Source organism: Morus notabilis, unplaced genomic scaffold, assembly GCF_000414095.1.
Source record: "Morus notabilis unplaced genomic scaffold, ASM41409v2 Scaffold783, whole genome shotgun sequence".
Lineage (NCBI taxonomy): Eukaryota > Viridiplantae > Streptophyta > Magnoliopsida > Rosales > Moraceae > Morus > Morus notabilis.
In genome coordinates this window covers 285,933-308,807 of record NW_010366150.1, presented here as the reverse complement: position 1 = coordinate 308,807, position 22,875 = coordinate 285,933, and the positions used below count along the sequence as shown (strand labels likewise).

The 22,875-nt window shown below is 32.8% G+C and overlaps 2 protein-coding genes across 2 annotated transcripts in view; both read right to left on the bottom strand.

Moving 5' to 3' along the window:
- Positions 1-4,308: 4,308 nt before the first annotated feature.
- Positions 4,309-13,282, bottom strand: LOC21404458 (lysine-specific demethylase JMJ25). The gene is made up of 14 exons (XM_024173082.1): positions 12,815-13,282; positions 12,606-12,709; positions 11,981-12,080; positions 11,749-11,890; positions 11,408-11,471; positions 10,581-11,310; positions 8,770-9,099; positions 7,644-8,018; positions 6,608-6,680; positions 6,438-6,523; positions 5,452-5,571; positions 5,024-5,085; positions 4,507-4,601; positions 4,309-4,418 (listed from the first exon to the last, which is right to left on the bottom strand). The coding sequence occupies exons 1-13, from the start codon at positions 13,250-13,252 to the stop codon at positions 4,538-4,540; spliced, it is 2,688 nt and encodes an 895-aa protein (XP_024028850.1). The 5' UTR covers positions 13,253-13,282; the 3' UTR covers positions 4,309-4,418; positions 4,507-4,537.
- A 7,268-nt stretch (positions 13,283-20,550) lies between these two features.
- The window catches only part of LOC112093823 (myosin-binding protein 3), a 5,013-nt gene continuing 2,688 nt past the window's right edge, over positions 20,551-22,875 (bottom strand). The window contains exons 4-5 of the mRNA XM_024173080.1: positions 22,021-22,840; positions 20,551-21,010 (exon numbers count right to left, since the gene is read on the bottom strand). Of these exons, the coding sequence (XP_024028848.1) occupies positions 20,951-21,010; positions 22,021-22,840 (880 nt within the window). The 3' untranslated portion in view covers positions 20,551-20,950. The remainder of the gene's footprint in view (positions 21,011-22,020; positions 22,841-22,875) is intronic.

Genomic DNA, 22,875 nt, shown 5'->3' with positions numbered 1-22,875 from the left:
ATTGAAAAATGCAGCGTAAGGCCATCATACTATTTTGTATTATCTAATGGTTTACTATTTGTATTTGTACAAATAGTGATTTTTCTAATAGAGTAATAATGGAACATAAGATAAAGATAATCAGGAAGGTAAAACAAAACTTGATCTGAAGTCGATTATGAATATCCTATGGGAGTGATACACTAATATAATAAGTCACGGACGAGAGTTAATTGGAGCTTCGTAAATATACTATATAGATTAAGAGTGCAGGTTTAGGCTTTTAGTGGAAGAGCACTAGAGTTTATAATTATGTGATGAACTTATTGGTGAATAAGTACTATCGTGATTATAGGCTCTTGATCCATATATGTCCATCGGATTTCTTCGCTAGCTCATATACTTTTCTTTAATGATATGATGTATTTACTACATATTGGTAACTTATGTTATTTTCGCTAAAGGTTCAAAGTAAAGTGTGAGATCAGTGACTAATTTCAAGAGCAAATTATTTGATTAAATTAATTGTTGAATTAATTCAAAATAAATTGGTTGAATTATTATTTTTAGTTTTATTTAATATGTGAAAGTTATTACATGACTGTTTTAATCAAGTAACTTTTATATTGGGTTATTTGAATTAAACCTGAGACTTTGTGTAAATTTTCCATATTGGATAATGATAAAATTGGAAATGAAAACAGTACCAGTTGACCTGTGATGGAGGCCGGTCGACCATAACGTAACTTTTTGTACAAGTTTCGTGTTGGGACCGGTTGAGTGATGCATTTATAAGGGCTATACAACCGGTCGATCGGTTGTGTCTGTTGACATGGCAAAACTGACTCAATTAGATTAATTACACGATTTAGGCTTCAATAACCCTAATTGTTGTTGGAATATGACTTCCTAAACTCTATAAATAACCCAGTAAGTCTCATCATTTATTTGATCACTTGACAGACTTTTGGGGGGCTATTAGTATAGGGTTCTTGAAAGCAAAAACTGATCAATTTTCAAGATCTATTTTTCCTCTGACTCTCTTGTGGTTGGAAGGAGTTCAAGATATCAAAAGGAGATTGAATGATGTGGGCCCATTTGCACTACGATCATAGAAATGAGAAAAGGAAAAAAGACCAGTTGGTTGAGACTGTTCTAGTTGCTGTTTAGAACCCATTAATCTGTCAGATGTGCAGTTTTTAAATTCTCCAAATGTATGATTTAGATTTTTAGTATTTATGTTATTTAGTATCATCGTAATCAATAAAAATTTAAAAAATTTAGCTGGTAACTCATCGTTTTTCAACCGAATTTATATATGAAAGTTTGGAATTGTTTTCTAAGAGCCATTGAACTGATCTCAGAGTAACCATGGAGTTTTTTTTTTTTTTGAAATCATGATAGCCCTAGAATTGCAGTAGCTGCTTTTTCGTTTGGTAAAATGACCACCCATGCCCTTCCTAGACGGCACGTTTAGATCTCATGTGAAAAACCATCCAACATTTAACATACGTTTTCTATTGAACCTGTTATGCAAAGATTATGGCCTTGTTCGCTTCATGAATTTAAATTTTTAATTCGAGTTGAGATGTGACATATTTTGAGAGTTTTTAAATGTAGCAGAAAAAATTAGATATGACATTTTCTAAGAGTTTTTAACTATAGAAATATGAAACTGAAAACTTAAATCAATTAAATGAACGATGCCTATAAAATTAAAGGGGTTAATTGTAAAAAAATTTAGTTAATTGTAAACATTTTTAGTTCCGAAACTAATTTGTCAATAAAGTAAAATTTAATGGGCTCTTACAAAAAAATAAAAAAAAATTTAAAAAAAAACCTTTTTCTTGTTTTTATGTTTTTTTTTTCTTTTTATCGTTCGGATAATCGAAAGTATTATTAGCCATGTACGAATGCATGGACGTTTGAATAAAAGTACTATATAATATTCCTATAATTTAAAAATTGTAAATAACATTTTTATATACTCTTCCCAATCTTACGTTGACAAGAGAAGGATTTACAAGCATATAATATATATACACACACATAAACATATAGATGGGTTTTTTTGTTTTGTAAGGAGATCTCTTTAACGTAATATGTAATTATTAAAATATAATATGATAATTATAAACGTAACATTAATATTAAAAAAAAATAATATTAAAAAATTTATTCATTTAAAAACTGTTATTTCTTTACAACGTTAATATTACAATTAATAATTATTATAATACGCTTTTATAACTAAACGTTCCGTTGAAGGAACGGGGAGGAACCGAAAGAAAAGCCTATATATATAATATTATACATATTGAAATCTATTTAGATAGTTTTCTTTGTATGAATGTCGAATGAGGACGAATATTCTTTTTCCATATCAACTATCAACTATAACAACTATATGCTAGCGAAATTATTCATATTGTTTCCCCTTTTTAACTTGAGATTAAATCTCAAATTCAAAAACAAAAGGAAAAAATAAACCTTGGATAAAAAACTTGGATTAAGTTTTGAAACTCACTTTTACCTGTTGAATTGATTTTTCAATGGTCAGATCTACAGCAACCAATAGCAACGTAGTTTTATGTGACGCATATTAAATTTTCATTATGGACTTATACATATCTAACCGTTGAATAATTAATGCAGCGATTAAAGTGGGTGGTGCCACCATAGAGGTTCTCGATTTATTTAAAAAGTATATTTTTTATTTTTAATCTCAGTATAGCTTAAAATTTCATTAATATACAAATTTATATTTTTTATCAATCAAAACTTAATTTGACCTAAAAAATATCCAAAGTCCCCTTAAATACAAGAAAGAAAAATAAATAAAATCTTCAAAAAACAAGGGGTGGCAATTAATGTCATGTATTGTATTCATGTCGTGTTTTAGTCCTTTTTTTTTAATTTGCAGTTAACCCGAACACTACACATAACACGAAATTTTTTAAAAATCGCAACACGAACGCGACACGACCACTTTACGAGTTGACACGACACGAAAATAGTCCGTGTTACGAAATAGACCTATGAACCCGAAATTGACACGAAATTTATATATTTTTCTTTAGTTTTTTACATATTAAAAATAACTTAAAATTCATAACGTGCTAAAATACAATGACATTTATCAAAATTAAACAAATAATAGTATATGATTTTTAGTATAAATGTCATGATATAACAAGTTCATAATAAAATTTAAAATATGTAATGAAAAATATTTTTTTTCATGTCGTGTTCGAGTTAGACAAGTCCAATCTGAAATTGACCCATGTTTTTCATGTCAATTTCAGGTCGACCTAATTCTGACCCGAACTTCTTTTTTCTCAACCCTAACCCATGAAATTCATGTCATTTTTTAGTCGTGTTATCATGTCGTAATCCATATAACCAGCCTTACAAAAAACTATATAAAAATAGAAAATCTTAAAAGAGGATTTTTCTCTCCTCATATTCTTCTCTTAAAACGTTTTTTAAGAGCTTTATTTGTTATTTTGAAGGGCACTTTATTCATTTTTGAAGTCAAAATATGTGTTGACTTGTATAAGATATGAATTTGTATATTAAATAAAATGTGAAAGTATACTTTTTGATGAAATCAAAAATCAAATGTATAACTTTCTAAATAAACTTAAATGTAAGATACGAAAAGGTAAATAACCTAAAAAAAATGTACACAATCTTAAGTCCACTCTATCGGTATTCTTATTTTTTAATCATTATATCTTATCAAAATCACATTAAATTAAAAAAATATGCATAAAAGACAGATACAAATTTAACAACTAAAAAATAAAGGACTATTGATTGTCATTTTTATAAATACTACTAGAAAAAATCCTCTAATCTTCAACTCTTGTCAGCAATAGCTTAAAAAACCCATGTGCATACAAACGCAAATGTAAATAGGGATATTTATCTTTTTATATCTCGTGTTTTAAATTTATTTAAAAACTATACTTTTAATTTTAAATCTTATTAAATATACACCTTTAAATTATATTTAATACCAAAATATATACATTTTCACAATCAACCCTCAATTTTATCCTTTAGAATACCTAAAATACCCTTAAATAAAAACATAACAAAGGGAAAAACCTTTAAAAAAAAAACTTTAAACTCACAATTTTGACCTTTAAAATATGTAAAATACAATTCAAATGGTTTTTTTTTTTTGTTATTAATTTTTAATTATTATCATATTAGAAAGTATTGGTGTTTTTTAATACCACAACTTCACATGCAACTAATTGAAACGATAACTATATGATCAATATAGATTCTTTCAAAAGATATCGTAGAATTATATTGCTTCAAAGTGTTTGTTTCTACGAAAGGAAGTTCTTACAACGATGTAACTTTTCATTGTATCAGTCATAAACTCTCCAAAATCCAGACTACTGGGCAAAAACGGAGAGCAGCAACTGCAAAAGGATAGTAGAGAAGATAGTTTTTATAGAGAGGATATACACCACGCCAAAAAGAGTACCCGGTCGAAAGTATGGTAATTACTTATGTTAAATACAACTAGGGCTCCGTCTTCTTAGACAACTTTTCCTTTCCCTTTTCCCTTCTTTCCCTTTTCCTCATTTCGCTTTCTCTTAGACCTGAGAAAGAAAGACACTTGTTTTACCTGGCATATTCAAATAGAATGAAGCGAAAAAAAGAAGCCAGATTTCTCCTATCATCCTATTTTAACAATGTCAAAAATTCAACAAAATTGTATCATAAGGCTAAAGTATAAGTTTTCTTTCTACATTTTGTTTAACATCAAAGACAGTTCAAGTTTAGGTTCAGATGGATTTTTCTGCCAAAATACTTGTGAAAAAGGCAACATAGAAGGCAAAGCAAGCTACAAAGCTTCCCTGTATCCAAATTTGTCAACACACCTCGAAAACCAATTAATTGGTTGGGAAAGCATACGATTCAAAAAACTAGCACATTTTTTTCAAGTATAAGCATTTCAGAGCTTAAGCTAAGCCTCAGAACAACCTTCAAATGCAGGTAGCAAAAGTTTTTAACCACTAACCTTTGTTTTGGATACAAAGTTTCCACAACTTCCTTCATCGCATAGAGGGCCATCTTTTTCACCTGTTCCAAGAATGGCATATTGAAACCTCTTAAGAAATTTCAAACAGGTCCTCGTCAAAAATATTGGCTCGCATTATGCAATGTAAAAAAGACAGTCTCGGCAGTTAGTCCCTTTGGAAAGCCCTTGGATAGGGATACATATAATGTGCTATATTATGGGCTGATTGCAAATCTAAATGTAAACCACCGACAGTACAACAGTCCACAAAAACCATGACCCGCTTAATATATGCTTTAAAAAAAAAAAAAGAAACAATCTTTATTAATAATAAAGGAAAGGGAAGGGAGGGAGACTTAACCACCACTACCCTGACCCAATATATGCTAATATAAATATTTGAACACGCAATCTGTCAAATGACGTACCTCCAATTTGTCCTCCTTAGCCTTGTGACCGGAAGGGAGTGTTCGGAATTCTTCCGTCAACCGAACACACTCATCAACATTTTCAGGTGAGACAAAGTCAAGTGCAACCTTTATGCAGGACTGGTGAAAGCAGCATATAATAACAGCATTATGTTTAAATATTCGTAAGGATAAAAAGTTACATTTGCATGTATGCACCAAAAACAGTTAAGATCAATTATACAAAGATTATCAAGCAAGGAATAAATGAACAGGAAAATGAAGTGCAATGAAAAATTGCCTAATTCCCTTTCCGCTAAACATAGGAAAATGAATCTTATCAACATATCAATATAATAACTAAAATGTCCGTTTTACATGATTAAAAGAAATGGGCGAGACACAGGAGGGTTTGGTGTTATTTAAAAAACTTGACAAAGGTATAGAAGCAAGTTTGATGTTCATGACCATTAACCAGGTAGCAAAACCAAGGAGAGTACTAGGAGCCGAATTCCCTCCTTACATTGTGAGGGCCGCACCAAACTAATGCTTTTGTAAGCAAACACTTGACTATATAGGATGGAACCACTCCTTTTCTCTCTTTCATGTGAAGTAAACTGTCCTTAGTCTATGTATGAAAGTCGGACTAGTCATGTTAAAAGCATAAAACTTTTGATGTCATCCTTAATATTTTAATTATTTTTAAGAACTTATCCGACTGTTTTCATAAAAGCCAAGACCAACAAAATACAATCAAAAACTTTACAATCTAATTGTTCTTATATCAATCTCAAGATAATACGGGTTAAAGATCCTATCCTATTTTCAATAATTAGTCCACAAAAGGAGGCATTTGGAAGAAATTATAAATCTCAAAAAATCTTTAAAAAAAAAAAAGAAGAAAAAAATGATCGATTAAGAAAGGAAACATTGTCATCATCTGTTAATCTTCATATTAAATCTTCCCTTTGATTCTCCTCTCTTCTACACTTTTAATCGATAATTACCTTCAAGTTTCTAACTTGATGAGGACAGCCGGCAGGTATTAAGACAGCATCTCCAAGTTTTTGGACAAAGGTCCACGGTTCAATCCCTGTGAGATAGCATTCACGTATGTAAAATGAACAACAGAAAAGAATCCAACTGATCTGTATGGATTGCTCCATAATGAACTAACCATATTCCTCCTTAAGCTTCCGTTTGTGCTCCATAGTCAAATACATTGTCTGGTCATGTATAGGGTGAATAACCTATTCAATAAAAACAAGCAACAAAACATATGAACTTCAACAAATCAGTGACAAATCAGGGCATATATATAACTCTGCAGGCAAAACAATTAGAGCATTAACAGAAAAGGTCCCATAATAAGCAAGATGAAAAACATGTCTTTCATATTTTTTTTTCCTTCAGAAATGAAAAAAGATGAAACACTTAAATAATCATTGTTGATTGTTTCAGAAGCACCAAGATACACTCACCTATTTCAAAGAACAATTCTATTCATCGTTGTTAGGGACCTAGCTAATTAAACAGAGCAGAAATCACACAGAATAGAGAATGATTTTATTGACTAAACCAAGAAATATAACAATTCAGATGCAAAGATAGAAGCCTTTGAGAGGCTGAAACTCTCCCCAAGGTTTCCTTAAGATCCCCACAAATCTGAATTCCAAACATCATCTGATCAGCAACTAAACCCCCTATTTACACTACTAACTCATACTAACAAACTTCCAACTTACTTCTTAAATGACTACTAACCAGCTGCAACAACTAACAAACAACAAAACCAACTATCTATATCTATCAAGTATCAAGTTCCTATCAATCATCACCAAGACTTTGTATGGTCTTACACTTCAATATACAATGATGAGGACTATGTTCAGCATGTTTTAACAGCTGGGCTTTATAGTTAGGTAGTGATTCAAATCAAATATATTTAACAAGGATTGCATGGTAAGGAAACAAAATAACATGATGGGATTCCAGAAACACTAATAAAGTATCACAAAATTTAAAATAAAAAATAAAAAAGGCTGTTTAGATAATTTGAATACCACAAATATGATTCTAAAAAAAATTACAAAAAAAAACTACAAATACAAATAGGTAAAAGTATGATCATAAAAAGCAAGCTAAAAACCTTTTGTTGCATCACATTTAAGGAAAAGCATAGAGTTAAAATTACTATTGACTCTTGCAATTACCTGATGTACTGGACAGCCGTAAGTGTGCCTAAATTCTCTGAAATGCTTTTTCAGATACTCCTGCAGCTTGGGAACATCCTCTCGCCGGAAAATGTCCCATAGAGCACCACCCTCAGCTTCTTCCAAGCCTTCCAATGTATTTCCAGAATTTAGTAACAGATCAATATTACCTCCACTTTCATCTTTATCTAACTCCTGACTCTTTCGAGAGTTTAACTGTGAAAATTCTTTAACCTTCCACTCACAATCACTAGCCACACGACTTCCAAAAATTTCTCTCTGGTCTTGCTCACTGTGCTTCTTTTTCAGGTCTTCTATGGTAGTAAGCTGTTCAGGTGTAAATTTCACTTCAGCAGTATGAGTCAGAACATTTACCTGAGATATTAATATACTGAATAAGTAATGTTTCCATTTGAAGCACGTAGATGAATGAGATAACAGAACCGCATAACTCTCATGGCATAAAAATGGTGCAATGTGCCCACATAATTTTCATGGCATAGAATTGCACCAATTACTTCATAAATTCATTTAGTCATTAAGTTATCGTTAACATATGGACTAAAAGCTCTAAATGATGAAACCTTGGTATGCAAAAATTAGAACCAAAAGTTGAAACATTATATATAGCTGCAATTAGTGTTAGCACATAGTTAATATAAATAGAGGTAATCACCTCATAGAAGGTAAATTCTGACTTGTACGTATAAAGACTGTTGAAAGCATTAAAACTATATAAGAACCCAAGGAACTACAGTAGCCTTCCAAATTAACGTCTGATGATCCAGATCCCTACTGAATTCAGTGTCACAGTATAAAATCTTGACCAGGAACATGAAAACCATTTTAACAATATCTTTTGATCGCCCACTTTGATAAACAATGATTACAAGGTAGAAGATTAGAGCAAAAAACTATATGATAACAAATCAGATAAAAGAAACACAAAAAGGAGAGAAGCACACACAAACCCAGGCCCTAAGGAACAAATGAAAGCAATAAAGCCAGCATGACATCCATTTGTTTCTTCTTCCTACTTCCCTTCTAAGTTAACTACCATTCAAACAGTTACATATAGGGATGCATTTTGTGACCAGAAAATATTTTGTAATAAAGCAAAACATACTGCATCAGACATGTCACAATGAAGTTTGGTTACAGAATCTCCACGTCCAAGCTCCTGCTGAACACCATAAGCAATATATGTCTTGGGCCCCATGTCCGGCTTTAAAGATTCCTTGGGCAATTTGACAAAGAGGTTTAACAATCCATTAAGAGGATGTGTATATTCCTTAAATGGTAAGCAGGAGATGAATTCAGCATTATGACGAGGCAAACGCTCTGCAAATAAACTAGACGGGGGCCAATCTTTCAGTTTAAGTATCTGAGGCCACCTTTTCAAATCAAAACGCCCTTCTAAATACCCAATGAAAAACTGATGGATATTAATGTCACCCTGCATTTCATGAGAAATTTAAATCAGCAATTGAAATTGGATTATAAAAAGTGTGAGATGAAAAGAAATGGAAAGAAATAATAAAAAACTTCATCAAATAAAAAAAATAAAGAAACTAAAGCAGCTCTAAAATACTTGGACTACAGAACAGAGCAAGATCTTAAAATGGAGTTTAAAAAAAAAACGGAGAGAGAGAGATACAATAAACAGATACAATTCTAAGTAACTTTAAATTCTATTTGAAAAGTTAATTTGGAAGATGAAAAAAGTAGGTGATTATAAACCTCCAAACAATTTCATACCAACTCACAAGAATGCGTCCACAAGTTTAATGTATAAAAGAATAACTTGAAATCTATTCCTAATGTGCATCTCATTTTCCAAAATATTATCAAAGAAACATTTTAGAACCCTTATCAGAACTTATCAGGAATCAAATTAAACTGAATTCATCCATTAAAAACTTTCAAGTTCATAATCAAAATTCTAGTATATACTAGAAAACCTGGTACTGAAAATCGTTAAGTACTTAGCATTGATCAGCCAAATTCCTTATTGCCATCTGATAATGAAAAGACGTGTACAAGAAAGTATTTTCAGAGAAATATAATAAATAAATCACAGTTCCACACGTTTAACATTAATAATACACGAGGCACGAGCAAAATATTGTTCACCTTGAAAAAATACTGCATATATCAAACGGGGAAAAAACAAAGAAAAGATGCTCATGAGCCCAATTGAACAATATTCTATAATTAAAAAATAAATAAATAAATAAAGTGCAGCTTAAGGTCAAAAGCATACATCACTCATGCATACTAATATCTCAGATAAATTACAGTTTCACGGACATCTCCAATCAACCACATATGCTGCACAGCACAGAAGCTATATATTGCATCTCCCAATCAAACCATTACAGCAATAACAATTCATTTTTATCTAAAACAAGAACAGAGGTTACCCTCCAGCAGAAACACATCATATTAGGTTAGCATTATTCAAGTATGACTCATACAAATTATCTTCCTCCATTTCTATGAAGCATAAAGCAGTTGTAACTCATGTATAAAAACAAGATATATCATGAGAACAAATAACAGAAAAGAATTACATAGCATGCATGTGTATGCAGACAGTACCCTGTGAGTGTCTGAACTACATAAAACTTTCAACAATTGTGAACCAAAACAATGGCATGACCCATTCAAGTATCCTCCTTAACTTTTTAGTTTTATCATGTGAACTGAAACAGGTTTAAAGCATCATTTAAAAAAAAAAAAAAAAAAAAAAAAAAAAAAATTTAAAAAAAAAAAAAAAAAAAAAAAAAAAACATGTTTGAATCACAAGCACAAGTAAACAGTTGGAAGTATACCAAAATCAATCAATAAGCAATTAGAAATATAACCAGAGTCATCAGTAAAACATTGTTTAGTTAGTAAAAGTAAATGGATAAAACATAAAAATAAAAAGCCTACCTCGCACCAATCCAAGCAATCAATGGCCTTGACTTCCAAATGTTTATCATACTTGACATGATGCAATTGACGACAAGCACGCCACATGACAAATGGTTCCCAGCTTAAACCTGATGCAGTTTCAAGAACATTATCGACGATTACCGGTTCACCTCTCATCCAATGCTCCCTAAAATGCTTCAAATCCTCAAGTTGGATTTTGCTAGCCTTTGGACAGTACAAATAGTTATCATCAGAATCTTCTCGATTAGCAGCTTTCCTTACCATCTTGAGACTCAACTCACTCGCATCCCTGGCATTGAGACACGAACACTGATGTGTAGGAATTTCAGATGTATCGATGAGTTTGTAAGTATCTGCTAGTTCTTCCGCTTTCTTTACCAACTTTGGGACAAAATTTTCTGGAAACAGGCTCCTCAGTTCTAGAAGCACATGACTGCAGCCCTCCAAGTCCTTTGAAGGGCAAGGAATGCTTCCATCTTCATTTGCTTTCCACTCCGAAATTGGAATAACACTGTCGTAATAGCTAGTGCCGCCGGAAGAAGCTTCCTCTTTGCTCCCACCACCATGCAAATACTCCAAGCCTCGGCTAATGAATGGCATAATAAGATCCTCCTCACTTCCCTGAAGGTGTCCATCTCGAATCTCCCGGCAACAACCGAGGCAAAGGTCATATGAACATAGAGGACAGCTTCTGTGAAAATCAACAATAGAAGTTTTGCAGTTGTTGCTGCAACCGAAGAGATACTTGTTAGATATTCCAAACGATAAATATGATAGTAATAATAATATAAATGTAATAATATATGATTTTGTAAAGGGCTCACCAATAAATACGCTCGTTTTTAGAGCAATGTGACTCTTGTATCTTTAGCTCCGACAAAGAAACCCCTGACAACATGAATGTCCCATCATATTGAAACTATACAACAGTTCATTTATATATCTCATTCATCTCGAGTAAGAAAGCAAGGAACCATTATTCTTACTTCTCCCCAAAATGAAAAATGATTATGTGTTTGCTTTTGAGAGAAATACTCACCTGACCCAAGGATACTTGCTAAAAATGTCTAATAGTGAAAATGAAACACCACGAGGAATGAGAAAAATTGATTTTAACTATTAAATGAGGATAAAGCCACTCTCAGAGTGTAGTTAAACAATGTACCTCGTCTCTTAGCTTCCATCTCACTTTCAATTCCTTGTTCCTCATTTAATCTTTTCAAAAATGGAAGAAGCCCTTGAAGCAAATACCTTGAGTGCTCAATTTCTTCATCTTTGCTAATATTTAATTCCAGCTTCTCAATCTTCTGCAGCAACATTATTAAATTTTATGAAACCTCATTTATATACTTAATTTATGTGAGCATTTAAGAGACAACAGAAAATGAGAAACTGACTGTTATTGGTGCATCTAAACGTAAGCATGCTTTGCAATTGCAAATTTCACGGCATACAGGACAAGCCTCGGCAATTTCCTCTTCAAGTGTATGTGGATACCTACATAATGTTCTTGTTTTTGCTGGTTAGATACCTACGTAACATGATGCTTAAAAACAGCTACAAAAACTGTTATCCCACAATCTTGCACAACTTTTTTTTCCCATTACTCATATTAATATGTATCGTACATGAAGTAGAAACTATTGACACTCATCCATGAGGATTTCAACTAGGCCAAGAATAAAAATCCAGCATCTCTATCTGTTATGCAAAAACTGAAAACATATAGTAATATAGTTTAATTATTATAGCGATAAATAAGAACAATAACAAGGATACTGAATAATAGTACTATATAGCACTTCTGCTATATACGATGGTTTTCCTTTTGCATGCATTATAGTTTTCACCAATTTAAAAAATTAATATATATGACACATGGCACTCTGACTTATTTCAAAACCAGCTCCAGAATAGTTTTCCTAAACTATAAAGAAACTATCCAAATATGGTGCCAACACCAACATAAATACAATAACACGCACAAAGTGAAGAAATGACACATTCGAAATATACTCATACCACTTTGTTATGCAAGGAACACAGAACCGCTTTCTATTACAACTTTTGCACCTAACAACCCGGCCTTTGTCATTCTTTTGACATTGGTGGCACATTGAGGAAACCTATTCAATAAATTGTTGAATCAGATATCGAAACAGACCTCCAAGTAGATAAATAAACAATAATGATAGCAAAGAAAAGAGAGAGGGGGGGAGAAAGCTTCTTACTTTTTGGTCTGATTTATTTAATTTTGGCTTCTCTTGCACTGGAACATTTCCACGCCTCAGCGAATAACCTTTATGATTGTCAATTTCTGATAACTCCACTCCCTTTTGGTGATTATCCAAATTCCCCTCATTTTTACGAGTTGCCTTTGAAGCATCCACCTCCTTTTCTTGATTCAAACTGCTCTCTTTTCCAGAAATAGATATACTTGAACCGTTCTTTCCAGTATTTACTCTCTTACTATAACCCCTCAAACGCTTTTTTGGTCCCTCATTGCCCTCATTAGCTCCATTTTCTCCTTCTACAACAAGCTTCGACTTTTCTCCATCTTCCTCAACTGAAATTTCTAAACTTTCCTTCAAAACCTTCTTCTCGTGGCCATTTTGCCCTCCTTTGTTCTCTTCAACTCCATCAGAAACTTCTTCCACAATATTCTCCATTTCCAAATCCTTACCTCCCTGACCCTTCTCACCATTTTCCCGAACATCTTCCACAACAAGCTTCGCCTCTTCTTTCTCGACAAAAATCTCCGAACTTTCCCCCAACACCTCCTTTTTCCGACCCTTGCGTCTACGTTTATTCTTCTGAACTCCATTTCCACCATCTTCAACAGCATTTGCCATTTCAAAATCCCCAACTTCCCGAGAATTCTTGACATTTTCTCCATTCTCCGGAACATCCTCCGCTACAACATTCACCTTTTTTCCACCTTTCTTCACCAAGAGTTCCGAACTTTCATCATCCCCACCATTTCCTACAACGTCTTTTGCCTTTTCCAAAATTTCTGGTCCCTCCATAACCTTCTTCTTCTTTACACGTTTCTTCTTCTCAACTCCTTCACCAACAACATTCTCTTCCACAACTTTCTCCATCTCTGAAAACCTAAATTCCTCAGCCTCCTTCACCTCTTCTCCATTCTTCTTATCACCTTCCACAACAAGCTTCGCCTTTTCTTTCTCGACAAAAATCTCCGAACTTTCCCCCAACACCTCCTTTTTCCGACCCTTGCGTCGACATTTATTCTTCTGAACTCCATTTCCATCATCTTCAACAGCATTTGCCATTACAAAATCCCCAACTTCCCGAGAACTCTTGACATTTTCTCCATTCTCCGGAACATCCTCCACTACAATATTCACCTTCTTTCCGCCTTTCTTCACCAAAAGCTCCGAACTTTCATCATCCCGACCATTTTCTACGACGTCTTTCGCCTTTTCCAAAACTTTCTCCACCAAAATTTCTGATCCCTCCACAGCCTTCTTCTTCTTTCCACGTTTCTTCTTCTCAACTCCTTCACCAACAACATTCTCTTCCACAACAAGCTTCGCCTTATCTTTCTCGACAAAAATCTCCGAACTTTCCCCCAACGCCTCCTTTTTCCGACCCTTGCGTCCGCGTTTATTCTTCTCAACTCCATTTCCACCATCTTCAACAGCATTCTCCATTTCTCCATTCTCCGGAACATCCTCCACTACAACACTCACCTTCTTATTACCTTTCTTCACCAAAAGTTCCGAACTTTCATTATCTCGACTATTTTCTACAACGTCTTTTGCCTTTTCCAAAACGTTCTCCACCAAAATTTCTGATCCCTCCACAGCCTTCTTCTTTCTACGTTTCTTCTTCTCAACTCCTTCACCAACAACATTCTCTTCCACAACTCTCTCCATCTCTGAAACCCTAAATTCCTCAGCCTCCTTCACCTCTTCTCCATTCTCCTTATCACCTTCCACAACAAGCTTCGTCTTCTTACTCCCGGGACCTTTCTCAGCCAAAGGTTTCGAACTTTTCGGCTTTCTTACGCGTTTTTTCATCCCAACTACTCCTTCGCCCCCGACGATCTCCATTGCCGAATCCCTAGCTTCCTGATCCTTCTTCTCAACCTTCTTTCTACCGCGCCTCCTTTTCTGATTCGCTTCACCTTCTGGGCCCTCCAACGAAAAGCGATTCTCCGGAATATTTTCGATACTCTAGGAAGCAAGAAATTTTGAATTTCAGAGAGAGAAACAGAAAAGGAAAGTGATTTTTACAGAGAGAGAGAGAGAGAGAGAGAGAGAGAGAGAGAGAGCAGGGTTTTTGGTTATGGGGAAGTGGAAACGATGGGCGGGATTTGGGAAATGAGAGGGAAACCAGCCCGGACAGACGGCCTATTAAACCGGGTGCGTTACTGTGAGAGTTATGAAAATGTGGCGGCAAAATTAATCCCAAAAAAATTAATTTTTAAGATCTTATTTATTTTATTATTTTTAATTTTTAATTTTAATTTTATTACAATTAAAAATTTTTATAAAAAATTACGTATATATTTCAATTCAAATTCATAAATTGAATAAGATCTTATTAATTGTGTTTGAAATTATTTTTATTTTTATTTTTTACATTTTTTAAAAAAGAAAAAATAAAATGAAAAGAAACGGTGTTTAAATCGATTTTTTAATTTAATGCTGAAGTGAAAACGATTTTTATTTTTGTAGAGCTATGATTTCTGTTTTTCTTCTCTGACCTTTCGCTTCCGTATCAGCTGATTGACTTGCCCTTTTTCGATTTGTTTTTGCCTTTTCGTTTTTTTTTGTAATAAGTTATGTACTATTATTCGTTCATTTCACCGATTTGAATTTTTAATTCTAAATTTTTACAGTAAAAAGTTCTCAAAAAATATCACATTTAATGTTTTCTGTTACAGTAAAAAGCTCTCAAAAAATGTCACATCTCAGCTCGAATTGAAAACTCAAATCCGCGAAGTGAACGAGGCCTTAACTTTCAACTTCGTGCGAACAAAAGGAAAAACCATTCATCATCTTTAATGCACTATTATAATTGATATATCAATTATAAATTTAGTATTTAAGTAGAAAAAAATACTTTTTAATACAATATTACTCTATGAACTTTCAATTTTAGGAAACGTACCCCGTTCATTTCACTGATTCGAGTTTAGAATTTGAGTTTTACTACAGTAAAAAACTCTCAGAAACAATCACATCTAACTTTTTTGCTATAGTAAAAAGCTCTCATATAACGTCACATCTTAACTCGAATCAACGAACTAAACGGGTTAATTCATGGATTAGAATCATGATATTAGAACTATTTTTAATTTACGTGTATTTTTTATGAGAGAAAATATTGTAGCGAATCATGATTCAAATCATGGTATAAATCCCCTTACCAAACGTCTACTTAGTGAGTCATCTTAATTTATAAAATTATTATAATATGTCTATTAAATTAGTTTCAAAAAAACACGTTTAATAAAAAATTTTAACATCTAATTTAAATGCAATACAAATTTTTTAAGACGCCTTTATTAATAAGGAATTCAAAGAATAGGAGATAAAACAAGAGAAGGTTAATTTTAATCCTTTGAACTAGATGTTAGGAATGATGTTTTAGAAGTATCGGATATAATATGATATTTATTATTTATTTAATAAAAAATTTTATTCATTATTTTATGTGTATATATTATTAAATATTTTATGAATATCACTATAAATTTAATGATTATTTATGTGACATCAAATATTATATATAAGTGTTATATGCAAGATGATAATATTTAAGGATAATAAAAAATCAAAACGATCTTCGTATTTAGAATGAAATGGTGTTATCTGCACTATTAATATGTCGAGATATTCAATGAGTGTATTACGCATAATGAGATTGTGTGGAATCAGAATACAGACACAACATGAATTTCTGATAATTTTTGTTAAGCATAGAAATTTCAATTGAGTTTATCGATGGTCATCTATATAATGATCTTAATTCTAAGTTATTAGCAAGACTCTCATTTATGGATTTGTATCTTTTAATTTATTCAGTACGGATTCTTAGATGTTGAATCATATTTCCTTGTATTTTAGAGACATGATGAAATAAGTAGCCGAAAATGTTAATACACAAGATATAATCCACTTCTTCTTGAGAAAGAAGCAGCTAAATAATTCTCTTAAGGATTGATTCAGTACTTGGACTAATAGAAGCTCAATTCATGAATTTGTTTTATGAATCACTGTTCATTAAAAAATCAATGGTACTCAATGATAAATATGTAATTAGAGAGGTTAACGGATTTCACCTAACTCTAATTATGAATCATTTATAGATGATTGATCTATACATAATAAATATGTCAAATTGATACTTCACAGTTTAGAAGTAAATTATATATATAATTGTGAGAATGCAATTCCAAGTTTATAGTGGAGTAACTTTTAAAATTAATAGAATTATATAATTTGTTAAAGATTTTTAATTAATTATTAATTTTATTGGAGCTTAAAATTATAGGTCTACGAGTCCCCGTGTCGTTATTGTAATCCTACGAGACACTAAGGGCAAAATGAAAATTTTAAAATTATAGAATTCTAAATAGAACACTCAAGAATAATTAATTGAAAATTCTTTATAAATTAAATGATAAGATTATTTAAATTTGAATTTTAAAACACATATGTGGAGGAGTCCACATGGTGTACACGCCCAACACAATGAGAATTTCTCTGAGATTCATTGCTTGCTCTGTAAGTTATCTAATTAACTTATTTGGGCCTCGTTCATTTCACTGATTCGAGTTTTCAATTTTAGGTTTCTACAGTAAAAAGTTCTCAAAAAATGTCACATTAAATTTTTCTGCTACAGTGAAAAGCTCTCAGAAAATGTCACATCTCAACTCGAATTAAAAACTCGAATCCGCGAAGTGAACGAGGCCTAATTATGGTAGAAAATGTTTATTAAAATAATAATAACAGTACTAGTGAAACGTCTAAACATACAATTTAATGCTAATCAATCGGTTCGCGGGTCAGAACACGATTGATAACTTGTCAAATTAAAATTCAAATTAAATTAAGTTTGACTTAAATTATAATTTAAATTTGAGTTAAAATTGAACTGCAGGATAAATGAGAATTTTTTCTCCTTTCTTATATGTTATTTGCGCCAATCGCATAGAGAAATATTCATGTGGTGGCCAGCCCCTGCAGATAAGAGAAAGAGGGGATATTATTTCCAAAATCAATTAGAAGTGAGAAATAATTATTAACTTTTATCTTAGAGATAAAGATAAGAGTTTTTCTAGGAGTTTCACTACTACTCTATAAATATGAGATTACAGAAAATTAGAGAACATAATTTTTTACTCTCCCTAGCATAGTGTGACTGAAATTTATAGAGTGTGGTAAGAAAAAAATTTCTCCTAAAGTCCACATTGTGCATGTGTTTGTGTTTGTGGAATACTTAAGTGTTTATTTGCTAATCTCGTTTTGTTTCAAGTGTACCCACACACGTCTTCGCAAATTTAAGGAATTAACGAGGAAGATTCGGGTATTCTAAACAAGCTTGGAGCGAGGAACGTTCGTGGTCAAAGAACTCAAGTTATCGACATGTCAAAATTTTTATTATACACGATCCGTTAGATACACGTTTTTGTATAGAAAATCATTTTTAAAACCAACACTAGATTTCATATTGTGTTAAAGTGTTCAGTAACCTATGGCTTAGTTTGGTATTGCTTTTTCCTCCTAAAATCAGCTTATGATTCTCGCACAATCTAAAAGCTAAAGTTGTCTTTAGGCTGCTTCTAATTTTGGCTGTAGATTCTTGAAAAATTCTTTAAAAAACACTTTTGAGGAGATTTAACAAACACTAAAATCAACTTCTGCTACATGCATACCTATTTTACTTTTTTTATACCAAATTAAAAACATATATATTTAAAATAGTTACTAAAAAATTGAAAATCTTTAATAAATTTGGTATGCTAAATTTCATTTAAATATTTATAATAATTATCAAAATATTTAAAAATAACAATAATAAATATGGGTGGATGAATAATTTTGTTCTTGAATAAAAGTAATTTATTTTTAAGAACTATTTTAATTAATAAAATTAAGCATATATTTTTTTTTATATTATGAATACTGACTATAAAAATAGAAATAAAACTAACTACAAACATGTATGATAAAGTATGTCTATTTTCGTCATTATACATTTCAACAACAAGTTTATATATAGTTTCCTATTTATTGGTAATTTATAATGTTTCTACAATTGGTTATAAATCGGATGGAATTAATCCATGAGTGATTTATCAATTTAAATTAATTCAAGATAAATTGGTTGAATAAATAAAGTATTTAAATTGATGCAAGAGTTATTTATCGGTTAAATTAATTGTGTAAATTAATTCAAAATAAATTAGTTGAATTAATATTTTTTTATTTGATATGAGAAAATAAATATATAATTATTTTAATCATATAATTTTTACATTAGATTGTTTGAATTAAAATTGGAGTTATATATTTTATTCTCGGGTTCAAACATGAGGAACAAAATGAGGTTGAAAAATGGGGTTGGTTAACCGGTGGGCTATGCCCGGTTAACTGGAGGTGTTTACGTAGTACAGACATAATCCATTGCTCGGTTAACTGGACGGTCTACGTGGCACCGACTAGTTGCGATTTTAATCGCGATTTTAGATATGAAAACTTAACAGAATTACGAAACAAGTCTAACCTACCTCTATAAATAGCCCATTCCCAAAGTTATTTAGATCACTTGAAAGATTCTTTGGGGGCTATTGGCAAGGGGAGGAAAAACTGTTCAAACATGAAAAACGTTTTTCCTTTGGCCATCTTGTAGTTGGAAAGAGATCAAGAAACCAAGTAGGAGATTGGACAACGTGTGTCCACTTGTACTTCGATCGTAGAAAAGAAATAGCGGAGAAGAGCAGTTGATTGAAGCCCTACTAGTGTCTATTATATTCGTTGCAGTCGCTTTCAAAATTCAACGGTTCGTCTTTTAGAGGTACAAAATAGATCTTTTGTATGTATGATATATAGCATCATGAACATGACACGAGACTTTATTTTGTTTAATGCAAAATTTTAAAATTTCGCTGCGTGACTTTTTGCCGTATTTTCCAACACTCTCCACGAGTTCTTCACCACCCAAAACTTGGTCCCGTCATGACTCGACTTTATTTTGTTTAATGCAAAATTTTAAAATTTCGATGCGTGACTTTTTGCCGTATTTTTCAACACTTTTGCCGTATTTTTCAACACTCTCCACGAGTTCTTCACCACCCAATACTTGGTCCCGTCCTAGGCGGCACCATATCCAACAGCTGTAACACCATGGTCCAAATTCGTGTCACAGGCTCCAGTGAAGATGCCACGACTAGAACACACATCGTATGATATATATCATGTTTGCCTCACGCTGCAGGTCAATATAATTATATGTGAGTAGTATATAATCATCCACATACAACAGAAAAGTGTTAATACGGTTAAAAGAAGTTATTGTTAAGTGTGTTTGGTAGAGAAAATCAAGATGACACATGTTAAAAGAATAGAATAGTATCTGGAATAGAATCTGTGCATTTAACATTCCTCTCAAATTTTTATCCCTGCTTCGCATGGTTGTTATTATTAATCTAGATTAACGCCAAAGTCTACGTTAATTCTTGTAAATACCATCACTCTAGTAGGATAATTTAAACCGTGCAGTTGGGAAAACAGTCCGTAATAAAGACACCTAAAGTTCCATGTTCCAAATGTCACATTAATGTGCGCATGCAAATCTCCATAAAAGTCTAACGTTAGGAAGCCAATCCAAAACAAAGAGGTTGAACTAACAAGCTAATATTTAATTGAGAGAATTTAATGAATTACAGTAAATACGCAGTGGTATCCGAGAGATAAAGATTAAGGTAAAACTTGTCATAGATCTTTTTATTTCTTGAGTGACAAGGAAACTATTGTCCAAGATTTACTTTCTCACGTGGTTGCTACACTGCTAAAAGCATTGTCAAAAACACAAACATATGATCCATTTAGCGGATCCATATCAGTTCGGAGACGGGAAAACAAATGAAACATAGGTTCTGCGACAGTTCTGCTATCGTCCTTTCTCTACTTACTTTTTCAGATGTCCTTGCAACTTGTGTGTCAAGAGAGTCGAGAAGCTGATATGTTTCTGCAAGAGTAACCAGCAACGCCACCGGATCTACAAAAAACGGACTACCAACCTTCCATTGTAGCGTATAAAAGGGAGCGTAAAATTTACTTGCGTAACTAGCTTTTGTACCTTGATCCAACGTTGAGCTCTTTTACCTTAATTTAAGTACTTCTATGAATTCCTAGAGATGCATTTCGCCAGCGTCTTTTTTTGGATGTAACCTGAAAATATAAGATTCAGCAATCGGCAAGAAAAGGTCCAGAAAACAAGAACCCTGCTGAATATTGTGAGAACTATAAGAGAATGATGAAGAAACATTTAAGAATATTAGACAGTTTAACACTCGTTGGACAATTAAAAAAAATAAAAATAAAAATAAAAAGGCCCTGAATACATGGAGTGCAGATAATATTCAAAATCTCGACAATTCTTTGCAGTTCAGTAAGATATACAAACAAAAGAAACCGACACTACACACTTATGCTTCTTGCATACACGAAAGTAAATGCATGCAAACTCAAATGTATTGACCAAGTCAATATACAAACATATCATTCCAATAAACAATACCAGAGAATACACAAATAAACAATTCCGATTGCATAACATTTAGATATACCAAGTCACCTGAATGCCGCACAATGAACATTCTCAAAGTACCTTAATCTCAAAAATTTTCAGTTAGTTCTCAGTGGCTATCATGGCAGTTGAGATAAGTTGATACCAGTGCAAGATGCTATCAATAAACTGTTTTTCTCAGCCCAATCATGTCTAGTATTCACGCATTCCGAAACCCCATGGAATGTATGTCCATCAACATATCAAAAATGCAATTTCAAAACATAAAAGACGATATTGAATCCATATGTTAACAAAATTTCATGCACCTATGGAGGAATGTGCTCAAGAGATAAAGTATCATGGGATTTGAGCTACAAATAATAGAGCAATAATCATCAGCAATATGAAAACAGAACCGATAAGCACTCACCCAAAAACAAAAAAAATATGTACCATGTACCACTCACTTCATCCAAACAAACTAGAGACAACAATCACGGCACTCGTCGACTAATTTCCACACACAACCACCTTCTTGCATGATACTATTAGCCTGCCTCCCAAAAAAAGGGGAAGAAAAGAAACTAATACACGGCACCCACCAATGAACCTGATGACCAAACGTGATAAGCGATGCAAAGATTAACGAATGAAAAATAAAAAAGTTTACCTTGGAATATGTAGGGGGTAATGAAGCCTGACGCTCAGCTTTTCCAGGCTCATTTAACTGTCGAATCTCTCGAAGCTGGCTGGCTATGTCCTCCAAAAGTTGCAACTGGAGTTTTTCCCTTTCCCTATGCCCCACAGAGAAGTTGAGTTTCTCCCTTCCCTTTTGCACTATCCTTAACCTTTCCCTTAGCCACTCAACTTCATTTTCAATTTTCAACTTCTCATAATCAACCGCAGACATGGAATTTCTTCGACAATCAGTAAGTACAGCTTTTTCTTGAGAGAAGCCTGTCGGAGGTAATCCACTAGTTATGTCCGAACTACTTCTGTTCATCTCATAATGAGTACTCAAAGATGGACTGCCACAATTTTTAGGAACGTTTGATGGAGCACTTACAGACTGCCGTTCATTTTTCACACTCACAGCATTCAACGTCTTAGATTTATGATCAATGACATGAACATCATAAACATGAGACTCTCCATCAAAAACCAAGTTAGGTGGATCTTTGCTTTCGCGATACGGTATGTCAGATGCCTTTGAAGCAAAGTCTACACATAAACTCGTGCTGCCAATTTGATCCGGGTCTTCAACAAATGGGGTGACAGATGTCTCAAGCATATCAAGTCCTTTAGGAGTACTTAACTCGTAATATTTAAAATCTTCCTCCCATCTGGGCACCTCCTTTACCACACCTTTTTCTTTACACTCATGATTGAACTCATTTCCACTTAAGAAATGTGGATGTCCGTCACTACTCGGATGCTCCTGCATATCAACTAAAGCATCATCATCTTCAGCCAGTTCAGGAATTGCCAACTCTTTCGCCAAAGCAAGAGTATAATTCCGAGTCTC